This window comes from Pan paniscus, chromosome 1 (genome assembly GCF_029289425.2).
Source record: "Pan paniscus chromosome 1, NHGRI_mPanPan1-v2.0_pri, whole genome shotgun sequence".
NCBI classification, from domain to species: Eukaryota; Metazoa; Chordata; class Mammalia; order Primates; family Hominidae; genus Pan; species Pan paniscus.
Window position 1 is genome coordinate 32729910 of NC_073249.2, and position 25399 is coordinate 32755308.

At 37.3% G+C, this 25399-nt stretch overlaps 1 protein-coding gene across 17 annotated transcripts in view; it reads left to right on the forward strand.

The window, feature by feature from the left end:
• The window catches only part of ESRRG (estrogen related receptor gamma), a 597527-nt gene that overhangs the window by 425581 nt on the left and 146547 nt on the right, over positions 1–25399 (forward strand). For all 17 annotated transcript variants that reach the window (XM_055108096.3, XM_055108111.3, XM_055108125.3 and 14 more), the window contains one exon: positions 19751–19867. In XM_055108096.3, coding sequence (XP_054964071.1) covers positions 19751–19867 — 117 coding nt within the window. The remainder of the gene's footprint in view (positions 1–19750; positions 19868–25399) is intronic.

Below are 25399 nucleotides of genomic sequence, written 5' to 3' on the forward strand. Positions count from 1 at the left end.
GGAACAATTTTCTGTTAGTGAGAGGCAGTGCAAGGAGAGCTGGTTCATAGCCTGCAGCCCATCCCCTTTCTTTCTCACTCCTCTATCTCCCAATCTTGTACATAGTGTGGACACCCTTGCCCACATGTTTAAGGCCCAGTGACCCCTTCCAAACAGCTGTTCCTTGACCACACACAGGTCTAATGTGCACACCAGAAGGGCAGTTTAGTCCAGTCTAGCTTCCAGAGAACAGACCCAAGAGAGAGTCCCGCTCAGGCTCTGGCACTTCCATGGGCTTGTGGTGATCTAGCCAGGGAGTTTGAGGGTCTCAGGTACTCAGGATCAAGGTGTACGCAGGGGACGGCTCCAGCTGGGCTTTTTTCCCTTCACACTTTGAGTGGGATCCTTGTGCTACGTATACCTTCTAAAGCCCACAGCCTTCAGGCAAGGGCTTTTCTTGTCTGAGGCTAAAGTGGCATTAATGTGAGCCTAAATCTCACCTTAAACATGGGGCATTAAGATGAGTCATTTTCCTGCAAGCCATGTGCTAAAGGCATGCGGGCATAGCCCTTGGATGTGATGCAACCTACTGCTTTACTACACTGAATTGTATGACTCCTTCCTGAAGCAGGCAGTGTAGTCCTAGAGGATCTTTCCTGGTGTTGCATTTCTTTTGCCATCATGTGCTGTTTCAGTCTTAGAATGTTTTCAGCCATAGAGAAAATAAGAACTTACAAATCGAGTGTACATGACATGAACCTTCCAAAGGAAACTAATAAAATGTATTTAACCCAAATAGTGTCTACAGAAAATAACTACCTCAGTTTATAGTAATTGGGAGCTTTAAAACTCTAATATGTTATAAAATTGAAATCCAAAATAATATGGAAATGTCTAAATTGACTTGATGAATCACAGTGATTATCAGTTTGAATGCAGTGTTAAATTAAATATAGAAGTAATATTTTCCAAAGAAATGTTGTCTATAATTCATTGCTTTAACTTTTTTTTTCTTTTTTTTGAGACAGAGTCTCTTTCTGTTACCCAGGCTAAAGTGCAGTGGTGCCATCTTGGCTCAATGCAATGTCCACCTCCCGGGTTCAAGTGATTCTCCTGCCTCAGCTTCCCAAGTAGCTAGGATTACAGGCACACACCAGCAAGCCTGGCTAATTTTTGTATTTTTAGTAGAGACAGAGTTTCACTATGTTGGCCAGGCTGGTCTCAAACTTCTGACCTCAAGTGATCTGCCCACCTTGGCCTCCCCAAGTGCTGGGATCACAGGCATGAGCCACCGCGCCCAGCCTTCTTTAACTTTTAACTTGCTTTCGTTGTATGTTTGACTTTTCCACTTGCATTTGATGCCAGTTGTCTGAGTTTTTGAAATGCATTAAAGTTGCCAAATTATAAATAACAAATATCATTCTACTCTTGCTATTTTAATTGTTAGGTTCAGTGTTTATTTTAATAGTAAAAGTATTGCAATCTTTCTTTTTTGGTGAAGAAGTACTGTATGAATGGGTGTCCTAAAACGGCATAATTTAGCTTTTCTTCTCCTGGTTTTGACTTACTGGAACCACTTCTTGGGACAAATGAGTAGTGATTCCTTTTCCACGGTTTGTTCTGACTTGGGAAGTCACCTAAATTATACTTTTGAGGTTGTCAAGGAGCTACTGGTCAGCAGGCGTTTTCAAGAGACAGATAATAAATTAGATAGTTTAAATATCTTAGGTTATCACATATCTCAGGATCTGTGGGCCACATGCCTTCTCTGTTCCATACTCTTTGTTTTGTTTTTTTTTAAGCTGTTTAAAAATATAAAAAACCACTCTGAGCTTGAGGGCATTCAAAAACAAGCCCAGACCTGGATTTGACCTGCTGGTTGTAGTTTGGGTAACTTCTAAATCAAGACACCCTATTTTTCTTCCTTGCAGGCAACATTTATGAAAAAGATTTTTATGCCAAAGGATTTCCTAGGCAGTTTTGTGTACATATCATTTATAAAATTGAAACCCAATCTCTATCATAATGACTTTTTTTAGTCTATTATTTCCCTTTTCAGAATATTTTTACTTCTTCAGAATTTTCTAGTCTCTTTTCTCTGTTTGGATATTTCAAGCCTGTTTGAACTACACATCTGTGAGCACTATAATATATATGTGTGAATATATGTGTGTGTGTGTGTTGGCTAGCTAATTAGAAAACAGAATCAGTGTAAATTAAGACAAAGTAACAGAGTGGCTGATGAAAAAAGATCTTTGGGTTGTGCAAAATCAGAGTGATTATTTTCAGAGATTGTATTTCATGGTTGATCTTTGATCAAGGAAAGAAAAATAGAATAAAATGTAATGATCCTCACTAGATTTTTGTCCTTCAAATATTAGAAACTCTAGTTTGCAGAAAAAAGAATCTCTGGTGTGATTTACATGTTTATTAAACACATAGCATTACGTTACTCTATTTTGAAAGTCATTTAAAATAGGCATATCATTTTAGCTTTGATTTGTAGGGTATATTTTCCTGTTGGGTGACACTACGTAAGAGCCTATCCCATGTAAGGGGTATATGCCAATGGTATTCAGGATGGGCACAAATTTGCAACAAAACTTTTAATGCCCAACTATAGCTCATGTCAAATTAGGCAAACAAAATTAACTTTCCTAGCAATGTATTTGCAAAAGGGTAACCTTCTTTCCTACTGTCTCTGTTACTTCACAGTGATCTGGAAGAAGTGATAGTATGGGTTTCATATTCCTCTGCTGATATTAAATATTTATTTATTTATTTATTTATTTATTTATTTTTTGAGATGGAGTCTTGTTCTGTCACCCAGGCTGGAGTGCAATGGTGTGATCTTGGCTCACTGCAACCTCCACCTCCTGAGTTCCTGGATTCCTCTGCCTCAGCCTCCTGAGTGGCTGGTATTACAGGTGCCAGCCACTACACCTGGCTAATTTTTATATTTTTTAGTAGAGGCGGGATTTCACCATGTTAGTCAGGCTGGTCTCAAACTCCTGACCTCAGTTGATCCACCTGCCTTGGCCTTACAAAGTGCTAGGATTAGCGTGAGCCACTGTGCCCAGCCTTATTTATTTTAAGTAATACATGTTGTAGTAGCAATATCACTAATTCATGATAGTTACATTTAATAAAGGGATAAGCTTTTTCATAATTTTTCAACTTCGTTCTATCTTTTTTTTTTTTGAGATGGAGTCTTGCTCTGTCGCCCAGGCTGGAGGGCAATGGGGTGATCTTGGCTCACTGCAAACTCCGCCTCCCGGATTCAAGCGGTTCTCGTGCCTCAGCCTCCTGAGTAGCTGGGATTACAGGCATGCACCACTATGCCTGGCTAATTTTTGTACTTTTAGTAGAGACAGGGTTTCACCATGTTTGCCAAGCTGGTCTCACACTGCTGACCTCAGGTGATCCACCCGCCTTCGTCTCCCGATGTGCTGGGATTACAGGCATGAGCCACTGCACCCGGCCTAAACTTAGTTCTATCTTTATATTTTAACAGAACTTATAAAGTACCTGTTACATAAGCCCATATTTCATGGATTCTACTGTGTGATATGGCCTATGTTAGAATCCAAAAAAATACGGATGTAATTCTGGAATAAATTCTCTTTACACATGCATACTTAATCAAAGCATGTACTCTTATTTATTTTTCCTTTAATAAAACCCTCTGCACTCAGAAAATAAAATCAATTCCCTATAGATCTCCTGAGCTAGTGTCCTCGGACGGAGTAGCGTGGATGGAAAGCTGCCCTTCAGGTGCTGACTGTGGGTGCAGCTGGCATAAGACCTGGTGCCTCTCTGGTTCCAGTGTGGGAGCATCCCCTATCCTGACCCGTCTGGGTTACTCAAACATACCTGTTCCCGATTCAATCATTCTCTTATGGAAAAGAAGCCCTTGCATTACCATTTCTTCCACTGATTTTTTTTGGGGGGAGGAGAGTTCTCTTAACCTGCCCCAAACTACAACCTGTTAAGTCTCTGAGCTCTCCTAGCAAGTAACTGTTGAGAAGGAAGTTTGTGTTGTTTTTATGTTCCAGTCTAAGGGACTTCACAGATCACTTCCAATTAATTCTTATAAAAATGCCATTGACTTTTCTGCCTTTTGCAAGGTGGAATTTTACATTTGTGAGTGGACTTTCAGGAAGCGGGTGTGGCTGACTCTTTGCCTACAGATCACTGGACTTTCCCCAGAGGACATGCCATCCATAATCTCTATTATCTGATGACTATTTGTTTTGATGAAGGTACTGGAGGCAGTTCTTTGATTACAAGATAAACTCCCAAACAAAGACATCAGTGCCTTTCTTTGCACTCTAATAGCTTTCCTTCATTCCTCCTTGTGCTCCTTTAACCCAGAACCAAGTCATGACAAATAAGGCTGCTTCAGACCCTGCTAGAATAGCCTCAGTATACTGAACAGCATGTTAAATGCTTGAGAGCAAAACAGTAGGAATGATACTTTGTGCTTTATATTTTTCAAAATGCATGTTTTTGTACATATGTTCAAATAGTTATACAATAAAAGCCATTCCTCCAGTAAACTCAAAATTGGTTATGGCTAAAGCCAGATAGGGTATATTAGAATGTTCGCTCTAAATGTAGGAAAGAAAACAAAAAATGAATGATGAGAGTTGTGTTGTCAGAAGTTCCTATTGATGTGGGTCACTTTTGCTTGGTAACTAGTTGTGGGGGAATATGACTCAATATGATTTGCTAAATCTGTAAGAAAGGGATCATCAGTTCTTGTTAAAAGTCAAACTATAGAAGCTGTTAGGTAACTCATGAGGTATGGCTGGGTGGGGTTCAGAATTTGGACATGAGTAAAAGTCATGGGTCAGGATTTTATTTTCTTTTTTTGGTAAAGCCCAGGGCAGTGATGTGTTTTCCTGATATACTACTAGATGAACTTAGACAATTTCTTAGAAGTTATAAAACACATTAACTCACTCAAGTTATAAACCACATGAATTCACTTTCTTTTAAAGTTGCTGATAATGAGACTTCAGTGATGTAACGGCCTAGTCATTGGAGCTGATTTATACAATTTAAAAAGTTTCACATAAGCTCAAAATTAGGTACAGGATGCTGGTGTAGTATTTTAGCTTTTATACTTAAAAGCTAATCTGTTTGTATTTAAAAGAAGTGACATTTAAACTTGAAAAATGTGGTAAGAAACATAAAATTTACCATCTTAACCATTTTTTTAATGTGTAGTACATTAGTGTTAACTATATGCACATGATTGTGCAATAGCTCACGAGTCTTTAGTATTTCATCATGCCAGATGTAAACTCTGCACTCATGAAACAACTCGTCATTTCTCCCTACCCCCAGTCCCTGCTAGCCACCATTCTTCTTTCTGTTTCTATGAGTTTGGCTGCTCTAGATATCTCATATAAGTGGAATCATGCAGTCTTTGTCTTTTTGTCACTGGCTTATTTCACTTAGCATAATATCATCAAAGTTCATTCATGTCATTGTGCATGACAGGATTTCTTTTTAAAAATGGAATAATACAGGAGTCCCCCATTATCTGCAGGGGATGTGTACCAAGGCCCCCAGAGGATACCTGAAACCACAGATGGGACTGAACTGTATAGAGATGAGGATTTTTTTTTTCTATACATACATATCTTGATAAAGTTTAATTTATAGATTAGGCCCAGTAAGAGATTAACAAAAATAACTAATACTAAAATAGGACAATTATAACAATATACAGTACTAAAAGTTATGTGAATGTGGTCTCTCTGTCTCTCAAAATATTTTACTGTACTGTACCTTGGGTAATTGAAACTGCTGAAAGTGAAATCGCAAATAAGAGAGGACTACTACATTCCACTGTATGGATAGACCACGTTTTCTTTGTGCATTCCTCTCTTGGCTGACATTTATGTTGCTTCCATCTCTTGGCTATTGTAAATAATACTGCAGTGAACATGGGTGTACAAATACTTGTTTGAGATCCTATTTTTAATTCTTTTGGATGTATGCATACACCAAGAAGTGAAATTACTGGATCACATGGTAATTCTATTTATGATTCTTAGAAGAACTCCCGTACTGTTTTCTAGAGCGGCAGTACAATTTTATATTACCATCAACAGAGCACAGGTGTTCTAATTTCTTCATATTCTTTTCAGTGCTTGGTTATTTTCTGTTTTTTTTTTCTTCAGTAGCAACCTTCCTAATGGGTAGGAGGTGAATGTTTAAATATTTTTGAGAGATTTTATAGATATACCAAATTTATATATACACCAAAGTTCTAATCTTTTATCACCTTAGGCTTATCCATAAGTAATTTTATATATATGGATAATGTACATAGCTGTCTTAAGATTCCTGAGCTAAATGCAATGGCTTTAGGTGAAGAATTTGTTAACCAATAATATTAATAGTAATAATAAATATATTAGTTTAATTTATAATAATAATGAATATATTTGATTTTGCAAAGTGTCACACATTGTTCTATGTGCTTTACATTAATTATCTCATTTCTTTAATCATCCCAATGAAGTAGGCACTTCTATCATGATTATATTATCTTCTTTTATAGATGTGGAACTTGAGGCACAGAGAAGTAATTGCCCAAAGAACAACTGGGTCCCCGAAATCTTGAACCCAGAGCCTGTCCTCTTAACCCCTTCATTACACTGCCTTATATATTTTAAAAGCTTTTAAAAGATTGAATGATTTTAGATTGTATTTTTCTTCAGAGAATTTTAATCCATGGGCAAAATTGTTTAAGTTATTAAAATAAAAATGAGGAATTAAGAATATGCCAAATGTTATGATTAGATAATATTCAAGGTTTTTAGAAAGGAGACAGTAAGAACTAAGTCTTAAAAATACCTAAACGTTTTGTAATTCATTTTTAGAAATCCCTTAAATGTGAAGCTTGAGAGCGCAACTCTTCAGTGCCACCACCATTTCCATTTCCTGTGTCAGTTCTCTGGATTTTTATCATCTGACATTCCTTTATCCACCCAATTTTTGTTTGTTAGTCTTAAACTGATCCTAAAAATCTGTCACCACTAATGACACTTCTGTATTCTTTAATTATTTATTTTAGGAAGAAAGAGGCTTATTTCTCTCCTGTTTTGATGTGAGAATAATTGTCCATTTGCATAAACTTTGTGACCACTCCAGAAGGCAGCTCAGAATCAATCCCTTTTTGTTGTTGTTGTTGTTGTTGTTGTTGCTCTTGGTCTCTTTTTTTGTTTTTCTTATGATGAATGATAGAAAGAGAAAAATTTTTTTAATCTATTTTTAACAAAAAGTTGCTGTATTATTTGGAATTAAATCCATTTTATCTTGGTTTGAGCAGACTTAAGAAAAGGGCATCTCTGATAATACTAGAAAGAATACTACTGAGAGATTATTTAGTTCAAGGACATCTTTGTTAATTTAGAATGTAGAGCTGAAAATATGAATTTACCTTTAGAATGAATCTGAATACATATCCCAAATCTACATTCTGATATCCATTTTCTTTTCAGTGCATACTATTTACAGTTTCCATTTGAGGACGATCAGAGATAAGCACAAAAATCTTCAAAGGAAGGAATGTAGCCCAATGTGTTGTCCTCAAGTGTACCTTTTTTTCCCTGCTTTTGCCTCCAGAGCATCTTCACTACTCCCAAAGTACCTCCTGCTTTTGGAAAAACCTCACTGTGCCCCAGAGCTTTCGCCTATGTTTTATATGGAGAACAATTTCAAATTTTGTGATACTTAAAGTAAAAGTTTTCCAACTCATTCTTCCATTTGTTCTTCTCAGTTATTATCAATTTACAAAGATTTCTTTAAAAAGTTTCTGTACCTAACTTGGGGGAAACTACCTTACAGAGTCGTGAGCAAGAAAGGAAATAATGGATAATAGAATGTAAAGTATTTTTGTCGTTGCAGCCTTTTGTCCATATGGTTTAGACAAGAGATGGCTAAACCAAGGCCTGCGGGCCAAATCCATTTTGCTAAAGAAAGTTTTATTGGAACATGGCCACACCTATTCTAGTATGGTCTGTGGCTGCTTTTGTGCTACAGCAGCTGAGTTAAGGAGTCACAGCAGAGACTGAATGACCTGCAAAGACAAAAATATGTACAATCTGGCCATTTCAAAAAAGCTTGCCAACCAAACCCCTGCTCTTCTGTGGAAGAGTTAGAGTTAAACAAATATCCCACAGTGGAGGAGGCATTTTTATCCTATGTCCCTTGGACAATCATCAAACAGGAACCCCCCCACTCTCTCTGCTAAGTTTTCCTCTATACTTTTCTCTCTTACTCTTCCTGGGGGATGTGAGGCACCTATCTGAAATCCCTAACATAGAAGACAGTTCAGGTATACAGATTTTATTTTAAACTTCAGGTACCGACTACATGCCAGGAGCTTCCATTGTTTTCTGGGCTTTCCTCGCCTTTCTCTCAATCCAGCCAGCAGAGCTATCTGAGTTCCCTGACCCTTGGGGTAATTACTGTTTTTTGAATGTTTTACCTTCTTTTATGACTGAGTCCATGGCATACTCTTTGGTTGGTTTGTTTGCTTTTGCTTCTCACAAAGTGCCTTTTGACTCAGACATCAGTTCTTTGTCTTTTGGCTGACAAGCACAAGGCCAGAAGAAATTCTCTGGCTAGCATTTCCTTACTTCTGTGCTGAGAACCATTACCTGGGCACTTCTTGAGTCCCTCTTAGCTCTTTCTCCTGCATTCCTTCCCTGAGTACAGTAATGATGTTGTAATTATTGCTAATATTATAATCAATACTCACTCTCTGTCAGGAACTCTGCTAAGCATCTTAAATACATGATCTTACTTAATGTTAATAGCAATCCCATAATGTATCAATTATTATTACCCATCCACATGTCATTCATAAAGAAGGTAACTCCAAATTTAAGAGCTGCTCCAAAGTCACATGGAAAATGGTAGAACAAGGCAGCCCAATTTGACTCCAGTATGTTAGCTCGTAATCTATATGTTATACTGCCTCCTACAGCTTACACACAGATCAATTACCATTACTTATGTCAAGGAGTTCCCCAAATCAGTATTAATTTTAGAGGATGCAGATATTTGTTGAATATATGAACTTGATCTTAAAAGCAAACTCTAATTCCATTTTTTCTTCTCTGACAAACTTTGGGCACATTGATAGCATCCAAGAACAGAAGCACTTAGGGATGGTATTAGAAAGGGTTATACTTGTTTAAGGTAGAAGGGAAATCTCAAGAAGTAAAATTTCTATTTAAGAATCAACTGCTTTTATCATATAGGGTATCATCCAAATGCCTCTAACTGGTCATATGGATTTGTACCGGTCTGCAAAAGTCACCATAAAATGTACACATTGAAACTGTTTCCATCCAAAGATAGTGAATGCATTAGATGTAATTAGCATTGCTTTCTTTTCCAAGAATATTTTATTAACAAGGCTTTTGTTGTTGTTGCATGTTTTGAAAGAAAGATAAGCAGACTTGCATCAAGGTTGTTTAAAATTCACTGGTAGAAGAATGACATGTAAAAATTGATGTTGGATAGAGAGCACAGCAAATTTGGAGGTTATAGTCAGCTCAGACATCATATATTTCTTGTGGCAGTGGTCACCTTTAAGCTCTTTTATAAGGACATCTGTGACATGATCTGTGTACTGCAAGAGCTTAAAAACTAAGAAGAAGAGACTGTACACATCATGTAGGATATGCATTTTACACTGTAAAAAACAGTTGCCTTTTACAAGAAGACATCATTATATCAGAACTAAAAACATTGAATTTCTTTAGTCCTTGGATGAGAGACATTTATATTCTCCATCATTTTCACCAATGTATTTTTATTATACACTTACCAGTCCTTTTTAAATGTATTCCGAACACACCCTCATGATTATGGATTACTTTTTTTTTCCCATCAGGAACAAGAACATTATTTTGGGATTGTTAAAATGCATTGTGTACAACCTGACACCTGTTGCTTTGGTGACATGCTCTGTTTGGTTTCTGTGGAATTAAACCAGCCACCAACCATACTGGTACAGAGACAAGTTGAGGGATTTCTTTTTGAGGTGTTGAGAGATTCCGTTCTCTAAAAGCAACCCTATCCTATCCCACAGCTGCCCTTACAGCATAAGTCTGACAACAGCAAAAGACAATGCCAAGATCCACCCTGAACCTATCACTCTCAGGCTCCTATGTCAGGCGTCAAAATTTCCTTTCTGACTGGCAACAATAGCAACAGCAACAGCTACACAAAGTGCTCTTTCAGAAGATGGAATGTTCATTTTTATTTCTATTCTAAACAACATTCAATTAATTACTTTTAAAAGATTAGAGTTAGGCAGCATGCCTCATATTTAAGAGCACAGACTTTGGATCCAGATTGCCTGGGTTCAAATCCTGGCTCTAGTGCTTGTTAGCTATATGATTCTGGGTATGTTACCTTATTCTCTCTCTGCCTTAAATCTCTAATCACGAAATGGTAGTTCATAATGTAAAGCACACCAAAGAGTACCTGTGAGTCTTAGTGTTTGTTATTCTCCTGTTCTTAGGTATTGATATCTAAGTATTTGTGGATGCATTTAAAGGCCATTGAACTGGATGTTGGGATATCTCAGTTTTAGTCTCATTTCTGCAGTTAACTAGCCCATATTCTTATAAAGAGGGTGGAGCAATCATAGGTTCTAGTGATAATAGATAAGTCATTACATATTTACCCCTTTTATGGTCTTCTATATAAAACAAGGGGGCTGAAGCAACTGGAATTTAGAATCTCTTTGAAATCAAATATCCTATAAGTCTGTGTTGTTTTATGCCAAATAATATACTACTAGTGAATTGCTAACACTTTTATTCTAAATTTTTAATGAATAATTTGAAGCTAAACACTAAAATGGGGGAATGAATAACAGACTCACTAAAAATTAAGTTGACAAATGAATGTTTCCTATGGGTCATTGACTTGACCTGACACTCTCTTGGACACAGGGGATTCTGAAAGGAGTAAGACGCTGCCCTCAAAGAATATACAGTTGGGACAGGAAGGGGGCAATTCCACAGACACATATAATAAGGTGTGTTAAGTGCTAAGAGAGGGACTCACCTGAAAGGTAAGTACGGGATGAACTAGTTACATCCACAAAGACCCCTAACTCAGTCTTGGGAGCCCTGGGATCATCTCACTGAAGAAATGATAGAAGCAGCACATAGAGAGGAGCAATAGGAAAGGATGCTGCTTTCTAGGAACTTCAGGTAATGCCATGTGGGTTTCAGACAAGGGGGTGAGCTTGAGATGGGGTAGCAGTCGACCTGGGACTGTGGCAAGAGATAAGGCTGGGATAAGATTTTTGAAGAGCTTTGCAAATGTTTTGCCCTCTGTTCTAATCAGATCATACCCAACGATAGGCACTGTGTGTGCTCCAAGGTAGAGACAGGAAGTGTTCATGAGATGTGGTTGATGCCTCACAAACTCACTTCTCAGACATTTTGGTACTTTTAAGAACAACTCTCTTCCTTTCCTTCTCAATATCTGTAAAACATAGCTAAATGCTCTGCCTAGAAGTGTTGCAAGGACAAAATCTTCTTTCAGTGTTTCTGAGTGAATGGCATATTCATTTTCACATCCTTGTATAAATCTGAGGAAGGTGGTTTTATTTTATAATATTTGCAAACTGGAGATTAAAGCCTTAGGATTCAAGGTAAATAACAATAAATGGGATCTTAAGACAGTTCTCTCCTTTTTCCTCAGAAAAGGGACCAAAACTGTATGTATATGATCTTAATATCTTCATTTCACATAATTCTTACAAAGTTATAAAGCAGATATGATTATTCCTCTTTTGTACTTTAGCAAACTGAGGGTAACAAAGGCAACTAGTTCAAGTTCACACAGCCAATAACATGGTAGAGCTGGAACTTGAACCTAGGTTTGCATTTTCTCTTCTTTTCTTTTCTTTTCTTCTTTTCTTTTCTTTTCTTTTCTTTATTTCTCTTCTCTTCTCTTCTCTTCTCTTCTCTTCTTTTCCTTTCTTTTTTGGAGACAGTCTTGCTTTCTCACCCAGGCTGGACTGCAGTGGCACGATTTCAGCTCACTCCAACCTCCGCCTTCTGGGTTCAAGTGATTCTCCTGCCTCAGCCTCCTGAGTAGCTGGGATTACAGGTGCGCACAACCATGCCTGGCTATTTTTTTTTTTTTTTTGTATTTTTAGTAGAGATGGGGTTTCGCCATGTTGGCCAGGCTGGTTTCGAACTCCTGACCTCAGGTGATCCACCTGCCTCGGCCTTCCAAAGTGCTGTGATTACAGCATGAGCCACAGTGCCTGGCCTCTTTCTTTTCTCCTCCCCTCCTATCACACATTCCTCCTCAGACATTTTTCTCAACTGTATGCAAAGTAATATGCTAAAGATGGACATAGAATGGACATACAAAAATTTTGTCCTAAAATGAACATGCACAATGCCTAGTGTTTAGTTGATGGTTGCAGAATTAAAGTGATAAAGGAATGCCCATGTTTACAAAGTTAGGGGAACCTGAGGGAAGATGTAGTTTTTTTTAAACTGGAAAAAAATCAAGGCTAAGTAATTTGTCCTCATTTTATAGCATTTTTAAAAGCTAAGCATTTTTCATTCAATACAGGGGAGGAATAGAATCTTACTGTTAGAAATTTTGCACAGGGAGGTGGCCAGTACTGGCACAGACTGCAGCCTTGGTGACTCTCCCAAACACACGACACTGTAGGATGAAACCAGAGTGTGTGATCTCCAGTCACTAGACATTGCTGAGGGTTTAAAAGCCTGCCTGCTTGTGAATGTCCTTCCAGTCTTTTTTCCTTAAGGGCAAAGCATCATCCATTCCTATTTGGAAGTGAGGCTTGAGTTTCACCTTGAAAATGCAGCAATTTGCACCGCTATGCTGTATGCCTCTTATATACTACATTTATGATTGTCAGAATTTAATCCTATAGAATGCTAAAGAACCAACCTGCAAAAGGTCTTGTCTATACCCTCCTCTCCCCCACCTCATTTTTTATGGGGTAGAGAGACAGTGCAGAGGCAAAGAGCATGAGATTTGTGCACACTCCTGTGTATGAAATTGCTTTGATAAGAGCCAGCTCTAACTATTAACCTGATGTGATGCTCCTCTCCTCCCACTTCAGTATGCCACAACCTCACCTGGCAGGTGGTCTGGGGTCCCATTAGTAGAGTGATAGTACCCATTCCTTATAGTATTTTTGGAAATCCTCTTTTAGAGCCTGAGACAGAGTCTCACAATAGCTTCAGTGATGGCAAATCATTGACCTTTAAGGGTAGACTTAAAATTTAGTAATGAACAAAAATCATCTGGCTTCATGTCAAAATGCAAAGGGCAATACGTTTGGGTGAAAATGAGGTATAATATAGGGCCTCCCAAGCCCTGTTTATACCTTGTAAAGTGGCTCTGGTGGCAGTTCTAAAGGAAGCACCAAAAAGTATTTGGTGGAATCCCTTGAGAACAGATGTAGTGTTCCTACACAACTTGTTTAAAGTCGAACTGTGGACGCCTTCTTTGAAAAACAAATAACTCCCTTAACTTACATGTGCATTGATGTAATTATGACTTTTTAAAAGTTACAGATATAGAATAAATTACTATTCCATAATATGAATCTCAGCTATAGATAGTATTATTTTCTCTTTCAGGTGGAAATGAGCACAGAATAGCTAGAAACGAAGCATTGAAAATAAGAAAGAAAAACAAAGAAAAAAAGGAAAGTTAGATCACTGTAAAAATGGAAAAAAACCTTTGCCACTATACAATAAAGACAGAGTTTTCTTTCTTTCTTTCTTGTTTATGTTTTAGGGCCTTTAAAACAAAAATACTACAGATTATTGCCTGCATGATTCCAATGCTCTGTAATTGTGTACTGAGGCAAATCCCATTATTTTTAAATCACTTAATGTTGAAAAGCAACTGGATAAACCCCACTTGGAGTGCCCTGTGGGTCATTGCAAGCTATTTGGTTCTGTTAATAAAATTAAAACAATTGGGAGAAATATACAGATGCCTTCAAATTGGCTTTACAATTATGATGTCTGTAGGTATGAAAAAGAAGACAAGTCTTAGGAACTACATAAATCCAAATGCATCATTACCATGTGGGAGTGATGTGATTCAGGAATAAAGATTTGACATATATTTTTATTTTGAGATGCCATGCTAATTTACATCATTCAGCCCTTTCACTGCCAAACTGTAAAAGTCCATTAAGTGACTGAAAGGAATATACAAATTATCCACTGGCACTCCAGGCTGGAGTTTTACATACACCCTGTTATTCTATCCGCCAGCTAGCTGCAAGATTCTATTAAGCAGTAAGTGAGAAAATTATATTGCCTGCAAACTAATTGCACAAAAGACTCTGAAATAAGTAATCAGAGCCCGGGACTTTCTGAAAAGCCGCCAGGAGATATTATAAATTGCTCTATCTTTCTTGTCAGCCTGGTTTAAAAACCGAGAGCTTCCATGTTGATTTGGTTCCCTCTGCAGCAGAGCACACTTCCCTAGCTATTGACGAAACTGGGAAAATTCCAGTCGTGTCATCAGTAGCTGCCCAATTCAGTCCCTGGTGCCATCTAACAAATGTGTCCCAGAAAATAGCAAGCTATAATCCAAGAAAACTCCGTGTCTGAAATGAAAATCCTATGCTGTGAACAATAACTTCTGCATCCTCCTGAGTGAATATCCAGTGTTCACATTCCAGGTGCCCATAGTTGCTATTGGAAATATTTTCGTCTAGTTTCCACTTTTAGAGAATGGAAGGAAAACAAGTGCCCCATAGAGATCATATGGTCTACTGGGAGTCATGTCTTTGAACCATTACCAAAATAGATGTAACATTGTTACCCAGGTGCTTGGGGCAGCACATTTTTAGGATAAAATGCTTTCTTTATTGAATAGAAAAAGCACCAGGGAAGGTTTTTCAAGGGCACAATCTCTGTAGACTCTAACATGGATCAAAGTCTTTGTTGGGTGGGTGATCATAGCCGACAACAATGAACTAAGTAACTCAATGGGAGGGCCTGGAAATTAGAGAGGTTTTCCTCCAGCAAATAAAGCAAATAAGTTATTTAGAATGATGTTGACTTGTTTTTCAAGATATAAACCAGAGTCACTTAGTGAAATCAAGGTTATTATCCGTATGTGTCAAGGCAACTTTATTGAAAGAAAATATTTGTGAAAGAGACCCCGTTTATCAGAAGCAATTTCTATACACTTCAGCTGAAACTATATCATTTGTGAAGATGCTAGGACCACTGATTTCCATCCATTCATGGTGAAATTTTTACACGTATGTTGTATTTGCTGTCGCTCTGGGAAGAGTCCTTTACCCCAATGTAGTCATTTCTTTACTTTTCATGGCATAGTTCAAGCATTTGCTCCTATTTGGAGAATTTGCTGATCTTCCTAAGCATAATCCCTGAGTTTGTGGGAATGTATGTACTTGCCAGTACGCCAGTACTGCATCCTGAACCATGACACCACCCACTAAAATGTATTGTGTATTTACACGTCTTGTCTCCTCTCGGTGGACTCCTTAATATCAGGAACCACCTCTCTCTAATCCAAACCAGCCGTAATACAAAACTCCTGGCTGATTGATTAGCACTGAGGATTCAACAAGGAATAAGACAGAGGTTCTACTTTAAGACTTCATTCTAACACACTAGGAAAACCTCCCCTGCTTTTACATTTCTCCTTATCATTGAAGAATTACAGAATGTAATGGATAGAAAGGAGACCAGAGTCCTTTAAATGTGATCTAAAACTCTCATATCATTATTTGACAGATTCCCTTCTGCCTTTTTAAGAGATTTAAAATCTTTACGTAATTATTCCTAGATGAGTCATTCATAGATTTAGCTGCTATTATTGAATCAATCCTAAATATTTTCTCCAATGTAGCTCCAATTATAAAGTAAGATAAAAATTATGTAACTCATTTAGCACCATCTATCTGTATTATTTTGTTTTCCTTTTATTCTTATCCTATTCATATCAGTATGGATTTTTATTTCCTGTATATATAATTTCCTTTATGATTTCCTCTTTTATTCACACTTTACTCCTCAGAAGCTTTTGTATTTTTTTCATAATCTTTCCCCTTTTGCCACACTTTTTTTCCATTTTTGTCAAAGCTACTGTTGACGATTTCAAAAAATTAACTAGACTTTATTTTTTTTTTTTGAAACAGAGTTTCGCTCTTATTGCCCAGGCTGGAGTGCAATGGCACGATCTCGGCTCACAGCAGCCTCCTTCTCCTGGGTTCAAGCAATTCTCCTGCCTCAGCCTCTCACGCAGCTAGGATTACAGGCATGCACCACCACACCTGGCTAATTTTATATTTTTAGTAGAGATGGGGTTTCACCATGTTGGTCAGGCTTGTCTTGAGCTTCTGACCTCAAGCGATTCACCCTCCTCGGCCTCCCAAAGTGCTGGATTACAGGTGTGAGCCATCGCTCCTGGCTTTTTCTTCTATTTTTTAAATTATTTGTGGAATGATTTTCCTACTGTTTTTAACATTGCTTCCTAATGGGACATGCAGCTCACTTGATCCTGTGACACTGCATTATAACACCATAATTAATGTTCATAATAATGACCCTGAGATAAGAAAATTCTAAGTTATTATAAGTATATTCTTTTACTTATATATTACTTTTTGGTGGATTTTTTTTTTTTTTGGAGGGTGGGGATGAAGTCTTGCTCTGTTGCCCAGGCTGGAGTGCAGTGGCATGATCTTGGCTCACTGAAACCTCTGCCTTCTGGGTTCAAGCAATTCTCCCACCTCGACCTTCCAAGAGGCTGGGACTAAAGGTTCATACCACTATGCCTGGCTTATTTTTCTTTTTTTTTTTTTTTTTTTTGGTAGAGATAGGGTTTTGCCATGTTAGCCAAGCTGGTCTTGAACTCCTGACCTCAAATGATTCACCTGCCTCGGCCTCCCAAAGTGTTGGAATTACAGGCGTGAGCCACTGCACCTGGCTTGGATGGTTTTTATACTGCATTAGAAATGTCCATTGTCCTCTAGTGTCTTACCATCCAATGGGTAATATGTGTATGAAAGGTATAACAAAATATTATCTGTCTGGATGTGATGAGAGTACCTGAAAAAATATGAAAACCAAGAAATCATTTTCTGCTGGGATAGTCAGAGAAGTTTTCGTGAAAGATTGGGATGGAGTTGGAGTTGAACAAGGAGGCTTGGAAATAATTTTAAGAAGAAAAAGTGGCAAAGATAGATAATTCTCAGAGGAAAGTCTGAAGGACACTTAGCAAAAACTGAATAAATCAAATTGGCTGCCTCAAAAAGTTCATGTCAGGTAATAATAGCAATTTTGCTGGAAAATAAATGAAAGGCTGGGAGAAGACCCTGTTCGTAAGCCTTATAGTTTATATTTCATTCAGGAAGGCAAATAATTCTATTGATTTTTTAAAATCAGCATAATGACGTGATCAAAGCAGTCCTAGGGAAAGGAAGATGACAGCGGTATGCCACATGGATTAGAGTGGGTCAGGACGGAGGCAAAAAGCCCAGGAAGGGGATAACTGCCATAGTCCAGGTGTGAGCTCACACATGCCTGATGTGCATTCTTGTCAGAAGTTTGTTGATGTGAAGGATGGGGATACAGTTTTCAAAGAGGAAGTGGAACAGGTTTTAAAAGAATGATGATTATGTTTGTGGCAGTGGATCATCCTGGTAGAAGTTTTTAGCACTGGGTTAAAGGTGCGTAGGACTAGCACTCATGCCTTGATAAGGGAAGTGATGAAAGTGTTACTTCATACTGACTTTTCAGGCAGAAAAAAGGAAAAGAATGCTGTTTGGCAAACTTTTTTTTTTCTTTCTTTCTGATCCTTTTAAGCAGTCACTGTTCAGTCCTTCCTAAGACAGCAAAGGCCTGTTTCTTTTTAAGTAAGTATAGGGGGAGCCGAACAGGGTGGAAGGATCTAGTAGTAGAATACTAATTAACCCTTAGAAAATTACTAGCAACACTCTTTTGATGCAAAATAAATATTCAGAGATGGTTGAAGAAACTCTGCAGTGAAAAGTGGTTCATCTAAAGTTCAGATTATAAATCCTTTTATTCTTAGCTGTGACCCGGCCACTCTGGTTTCTTTGACTTATCCTTGGTTTTCTAAGAGTATAGCATCAGTAATATCTCCAAGGAAGGTGATGGTATATACTTCTGTTGATGCAATGAATATTACTCTTATTATTTAACCTCCTGTTAAAAAGTAGTTGCTTTTATTATTATAAATGCCCTGAATTAGAATGCTAATTTAGGCAATTCTGATAGGCTATCTCAAACTATAATGTGTTTTTTTCAAGTCATGCATACTTAACCAGTTTTCAGTAGTTAGAAGTGGTTAGGTATTACTTCTTGTTGAATTAGCAGTTGCTGAGTAGTTGAGTCTTTGTACTACCCTGCAATCCACTAATGTGATATTTAATGAGGAGACGTCAGTCTGAAGAAAGGTAGTCAATATAAATCAGTGTTTACAAAGTGTGATTAACTCTGAAATATTTCATCAATGCTGTGTTCCCAGGCAGACTCTATGCTAATTACTAGAATCTGCTCATGTTTCAGGGGACTTGGACGGACCCTGAGTATTGCAAACACGGAGCAGCAAAATTGCAATTATGCTCGGACCGTCTCTGATGACAATTTATGCATTTGGTGTGATGACCTCCCCCTTCCCAAGAGGGCAATAAACGGAATGCATTTTCATTAAGATACTAATGCACTTAATCACAAGGGGAAAGGGTTAGGAAGTAACGAAAGACCTTCAAGCACTATGTGACAGAGCTGATTGGGGAGAAAAGCTTTATTTTAAAGGCAGCTTCTTTACAAAGCTGTAGGCAACCCCAGAGCACATCCCACACACTGCCATTGGTACTAATTGAAAAAAAAAATTTAGTTTGGATCTTCTTCTGGTTTCTTAGTTGCCATTTTAAATATGTAGGTACTACCATAAATGATACAAAGTCTAATCTTAAAAATATATAATTTCATAGCAGTTTATTCTTTGTTCTAACATCAGGGAACTTCAGTGTTTGGAATTAATTATGCAAATTATGTAACACACATCATGATGAGGATGATAATGATGATGACCATCATCTTCATTATCATCACCATGATCAGTAAGCATTTACCAAGCACAGAATTGTGTTGTAAGGCTCTGGTAAGTGCTAAAGCAACAACTATGTAATTTCTGTCCCTACCCTCTAGGAGCTTACTATAACATGCCATATTTGTTTACATATCATTTTCCACAGTGAAGTTTATACTGTTCAGTGTCAGAAAGACAATAAGCCTGATGCACCAAAGTATTAGGAACCAGAATAAATCCAGGATTGACAATCCAAGAATCTGGTTTTGATATTTGTGTTTTCATGAACATAATCTATTTTGAAATTCTTTTGGATCATAAGACTCTGGAAGACTCTAACTTTGCATGGGTGGACTCAGCATAATGTTTTGAAGGCTAATTTTAAACTTCATCTTTTGAAGCATTTCACCATGTTTGTTCTCCTTGCCCCACGTATCTTTTGTGATTATAGCAGAGCATCCAGCTTGATGATATTTATGACATTTCTCTTGAGTCTCATGTGACATTTTTTGGGGTGGGAGAGTAAGAATAATAGAGTTGACATTGCCTTTGGGAAGCTAATGTTTCCTGGATCTTGCAAATATGACAACTTTTCTTCAAACTTGTGTTTTAGGCAATATAGAATACAGCTGCCCTGCCACGAATGAATGTGAAATCACAAAGCGCAGACGTAAATCCTGCCAGGCTTGCCGCTTCATGAAGTGTTTAAAAGTGGGCATGCTGAAAGAAGGTAAGGCTCTTTGCTAGTGCCCCTGAGGTTTTGATTTTGCTGTGGGGATGGGAGGCAAAAAATTCCACCAGTTTTAGAGAAACCAGAAAAAGATGAGGTAACAGTAAGTACCCTGACTCTGATGGCAGAATACTCCTTTATACCTGGACTTTCTGATAACTTATGGCTAACCACTTCACATTGACAGGAAGGGACAAGGTAGGAGGATCTGATGTACAGCGAAACACACCAGGTATGCTTGACCGTAGTGCTTTTATCTTCTTTACAATTTGCAGAAAGCAAAGGATGAAGACAAACCAAGAGGCTACTGTCATTGAAGTTTTGGTTTTATTCTCATTACTAGGTTTGCAGAGAGATTTTTTTTTTAATTAATCTTGGGTTTAAAGCACTCTTTATTCTTTCCCAACCTTATCTTTTAGACTGTATTTTCTATTACAAAGAACTTAAAATATGATATTAAAATTGCTTTCTCTTTGCTTTCAGTTGGGGATAACAACAACAAACATAAAATAGCAACAATGACATGTGTTCTGTGCTAAACAAATTGCTTAAGCTCACACAGTTTATAATTGGAGCCAGGAACTGAACCTATTGATTCTAGATGCCACTCAACTATTCCACACAGGTCAAAAGTCCTGAAATATTTGTATATTTCATCATTTCTAGTGAAACTCACATGTTAGCTTGGAGATGGATAAAAAGTTTTCTTTACTTCGTGAGGCCTGTGATTCAGTTTTTGTTCTTTAATGCATTGCTATACTTGTGTGTGTGTTTGTAAATGTGAATTTTACATACTGCATTTAGAATTTTCTGTTTCCCTTTCTTCAGAAAATTCACCAGAGTTTGAAAATAAACACAGTGTTATCAAGTAACACAATGAAAAGGTGGTAATTAATGTTTGACAGAAAATTAGATTCATTAAATATTTAAATGTATAACTTCTGTTGCATCATAGAACTATGCTTTGTTTCTGGGGCTTGTCCTATTATTATATTTTGTTCTTACTGGAGAGCCCCTATTTTTTAACTTTTAAATCCAAATAGGCTCACATATTAATTCACCAAGAGTGAACCAGAATGTCAATGAGTGTTTGCCATCATGCGGTGTCATGATTTTTCCTGGTTTGTTCTTCTTTCAAGATTTTTACTGTGAACAATATTATAGGAAGATGAGTGGATCAGATTATGTTTGGATATATGGAATTCACATTGTATTTCTCTGACTTTCACTTATCAAATAGGAACAAAGAAGACACTCTCAAATTCTTCTAGTCTTCAACTTTGCTCTTCCCTTGAGAAAGAGCTATACACAAAGAAGTGTATAATGTTATAATAAAGTTTTATAAAAAGATGACCAAGATACATTACTAAGTAAATATATATATAAGAACAAGTTTTTTAATAGTATGATTCATTATATTTGTATGTGTGTGTATGTATGAGTGTGTGTGTGTGTATACGTATATATATGTGTGTGTATAGAGAGAGATGGAAAGGAGAATGGACGGCAGACATCATACACAGTGATGGATATACATGTGTATACATGGAGAAGTGGAAGGAAGGAAGGATACCTAAAGATTGGTGACAGTGTCACAGTGGTGAATGAAAATGAGGATGGGGGTACTTTTTATGGTATAGCCTTTGGCCCTTTTAGGATTTTTCAGAGTTAACATGTTTTACGTTTGTAATCCTTTTGCTGAATATGTACTAAGGTCTTCCCATGTTCCAGGCACTATTCCAGGCTCCAGTGATACAACAGTGAACAAGACAGATAAGGTGGTTCTTGCTAAAGAAAACTTATGTGAAATTGCCAGAAGGACAATTTTGATAAAGGAAAACATATAATTAAGACAACAACAACCCAACCCACATGACAGAGTTTTTCTTTCAGTTAGGATGATGGTGGTAGCTTACGTTTGTGAAGTGGAGCTCTTTATCTTAGCCATTGCCTTAACCCCTATAGCAGAGTAACAAACAAAACATATTTCTGAAAGTTAATGATCAGTGATTGACAGTCAATTTCTGGCCTTAATTATATTTATGTTGCCACTTAGTTTCATCGTAGAGACTCAAACTAAACTTATGCTCATTCAAAGAGAATTAAGAGTGATTTCAAGTCCTTGAAAGTTGAGGAATCATTATTTTTCAAAAGCAAATCCATTTTTTAAAAAGTTCTAAAATTAATACAACAATGAACACTTGTATTGATGTGGTATTGATCTATATTTAGGTTTTATTTTGAAAAACTGAATTAATGGAGACACCTCCAATTTTAGGAATATATAATTTTTTATTAACTTGATTTACTGCTATGATTTACATACCATTTGCTTTTCCAGGTTTAAAGAAGATATTTTTCCTTAAATATTTTTTCCATTGTGATTTCTAGCAGGAACAATCCTGAAGGGTGGTAAGAGTGAATGAAGAGGTGTGAACTGTGTTTAATTAAACATTGTTGGTGAAAGTGAATGGGACAGTGCTTATCTAAAATTCACACCTCTTCAGTTGCTGTTATCAAGCAAGTATCTGTTTTCTAGGGAATTGCTGCTGTTGCTGATATACTCAAATAATAATTTATTTTCCTTTATTTCTTAATGCCCACTTCGATGGCAAAACATCAGTTTTTTAACCACCTCCCCCCACCTCCCACAACCACCAAATCGAAAGGATGGGATGGTTATGAGTAAATGTGGAATATTCTTTTTCTATTATACTTAAAAAATGCGGTGAAATATTGCATTGTACCCTGCATCTAAATGCACAATTATGTTTGGCCATCTCCTTGGCTCAAGAGTTGCTTTCTAAGCCTGGAGAGAATGATACTGTCTGAAATGTATCTTTATGGATGGAGAGGGATTTCAGTCCCATGAAGTATGTCAGAGAACATGATGTAGTAAATCTATTCAAATGTAAACCTGTTCAATTCAATTACCAGTCTGTAATAAAATTTGCTGCTACAACCCCCGTGTTGACCACAGCAGTCCATACAGGCTGATGGCACAGCAGGTCTGGAAATTGACAGACAAAATCTATTTAAACAAAAAACAACATTAGTTCTAGAATCTGAAATGAAATCAGATTTCAACAGCTTCGATGGGAACTTTCTCTCCTTTAACAGGTATTTTTATTCAACTGGCCAAATCCATTGTAGATAAAGTGTTGCCTGAAGGAAATGAGGTTTTCATTAAAAGGGTAGTTGATAGAAAAATGAGAATTACACTGTTTTAAAAATAATAATCGTTAGCTTTATTGACTGGCATTAATTATGGCATCTCACTTTGAGAAGATATCTGAGCGTTGGTGGGAGTGTGAAGGAGAAAGCAATGGTTTAGTAGGTAAACAATTCCAGTTTCATCACATTGTACATAATTAAAATTCTTATAAGATATGCTTCCTCATTAGCAAGCAATGGAATTATACTTGAATACACTACATTTGATTTTAATGTTAGAATTTTTCAAAAAAATTGTATCAGTTGAAGAAAAGGAAAATGTGTTGTCTTAGAGAAAGCAACAAAATGCTACACTACAACAAAACTTTGAGAAGTACCGTAAAACAAGTGATAATTTGTTGAAATCCAAGTGGTGGCACCATTCAGCATCCTGAAAAAATCCTCTTTGTCTTTCTCTCTGCTCTACTTAGCTGGTAAGTGTCACAAATGATGGGCCAGCATTATTTTTTTGTCATTATACCATACTGTATGTCAGAGAAAGCCCATCTGTTACATGATATCTGGTCTCAACATTCCCTTTTCATTTTTTTCAGGTATTGCTTATTTGAAGGAAAATAACAAGAACTAATCAAGGTGCACCTATAAATCTGGTCAAGATTTATTTTTATTTTGATCTCTCTCCTTGGTTATTTAAAGGCTGTTGCAGGACAGACTAGCTCAGTTTGCTCACTGTCAGTAGCAAACAGAGACATTTTATGAAAGCAATAATCATTTCATTTAGGTATAGAATTCACTGATCAAAGGATTAAAGTGTGTCTTGATGTTTATTGGCATGATGGCTTTCACCTTGGCAACTCAAATATTTTTCTTTTACGTTTGCAGGTGAGCAAAAGACTCACATTCACGCACATTATATTCTTTAGCCAGGCCAGCCTGCATGCCAAAGTGTAGGTGAAACGAGGCAACTTAGAGGACCAGTTTTGTTATTTCATGCCAAAAAAGTGTGCTTTTTCCTTTGCCTTAAAAAAATGCTACTTAACTTTTCTAATCTCCTATTTTGTCATCTGTAAAATGATGGCACTAATAATAGTATTTGCAAACAACATGTTATAAATAGCCAATGAGATACTGCAGGTTGAGAGCTTAGCATACCATGTGGCCTAGTGTAAGGAAGAGGTCAACATTAGCTACTGTGGCCAGAGACAGTAAGGGTCAAGCTTCAGGGCCAGGTGGCTTGTAGATTCAAGCCCTGGTTCTACCACCTCTGAGACTTGGAGCAAGTTAAAGAACTTCTCTAAGACTAACTCGCTTTAGCCTACTTATTTATAACTATGAGACTGAAGGTGGAACTTAGTTTGTGAGGTTTTTGTGAAGACCAAGAGATTTAATGTAGATACAGGGTCTAGTACATGCTTAGCAGGAGACACTATGAGCTTGACTTGCTAGACCAACCCAAGGTCATGTAATTTGTTATCCTTTGGCAATGTCAATGGCCTTAGGGGTGCTTTCTAAACTTTTTATAGAAGCACATCAATAAGTGAAAATTTGCTCAGAAATTTCATGAGGAAATTTAGTCTTTAATATCTGACCTTAGGTCAAATGAAGAGAGACAACAGTATAAAAAGGAAAAAAAGGGGCTTTAACCCAAGCAGAGGTTTTCACTAACAATATTCGAGGTGAAGAAAGCTTTAAAATTACTGGTTTAGCTTCAGAAAGGAGAACTTACTCCTTTGTCTTGAAAGGAAAAGGAAGAGGAGGAAGAAGAGAAAGCAGAGAGGGAGGAGAAAGCTAATGTCCCACCAAAGAAAATGGACAAGTGGCACACATTTTAAAATGAGCAAGGAGAATTGTAAGAATCCTGTTAACTTCATAAGTAAATTTTTGTGGGCATTTTTTTTTTTTTTTTTTTTTTGAGAAGGGGTCTGGCTCTGTCCCCTAGGCTAGAGTGCAGTGGCATGATCTTGGCTCACTGCAGCCTTGACCTCTGGAGCTCAAGTGATTCTCTTGTCTCAGCTTCCTGAGTAGCTGGGACTACAGGCACATGCCACCATGCTACTTTTATTTTAATTTTTTCCGTAGAAATGGCATCTCACTATGTTACTCAGGCTGTTCTCAAACACCTGGCCTCAGGTGATCCTCCAGTTTCGGCCTCCCAAAGGACTAGGATTACAGGCATGAACCCCTGTGTCTGGGCCTACGCTTTAGTTTTTAATTTTGATTTCTCGACTACCTAATACTGTGATGTGATTTGGAGCAAGTCCATTCATCTCTAAGAGTCTCCATTCCTGTATCTTCAGGGGACCAGTTAGACTATATTCTTTCTTAACCCTTCAAATCTGAAATTATATATATTTTATT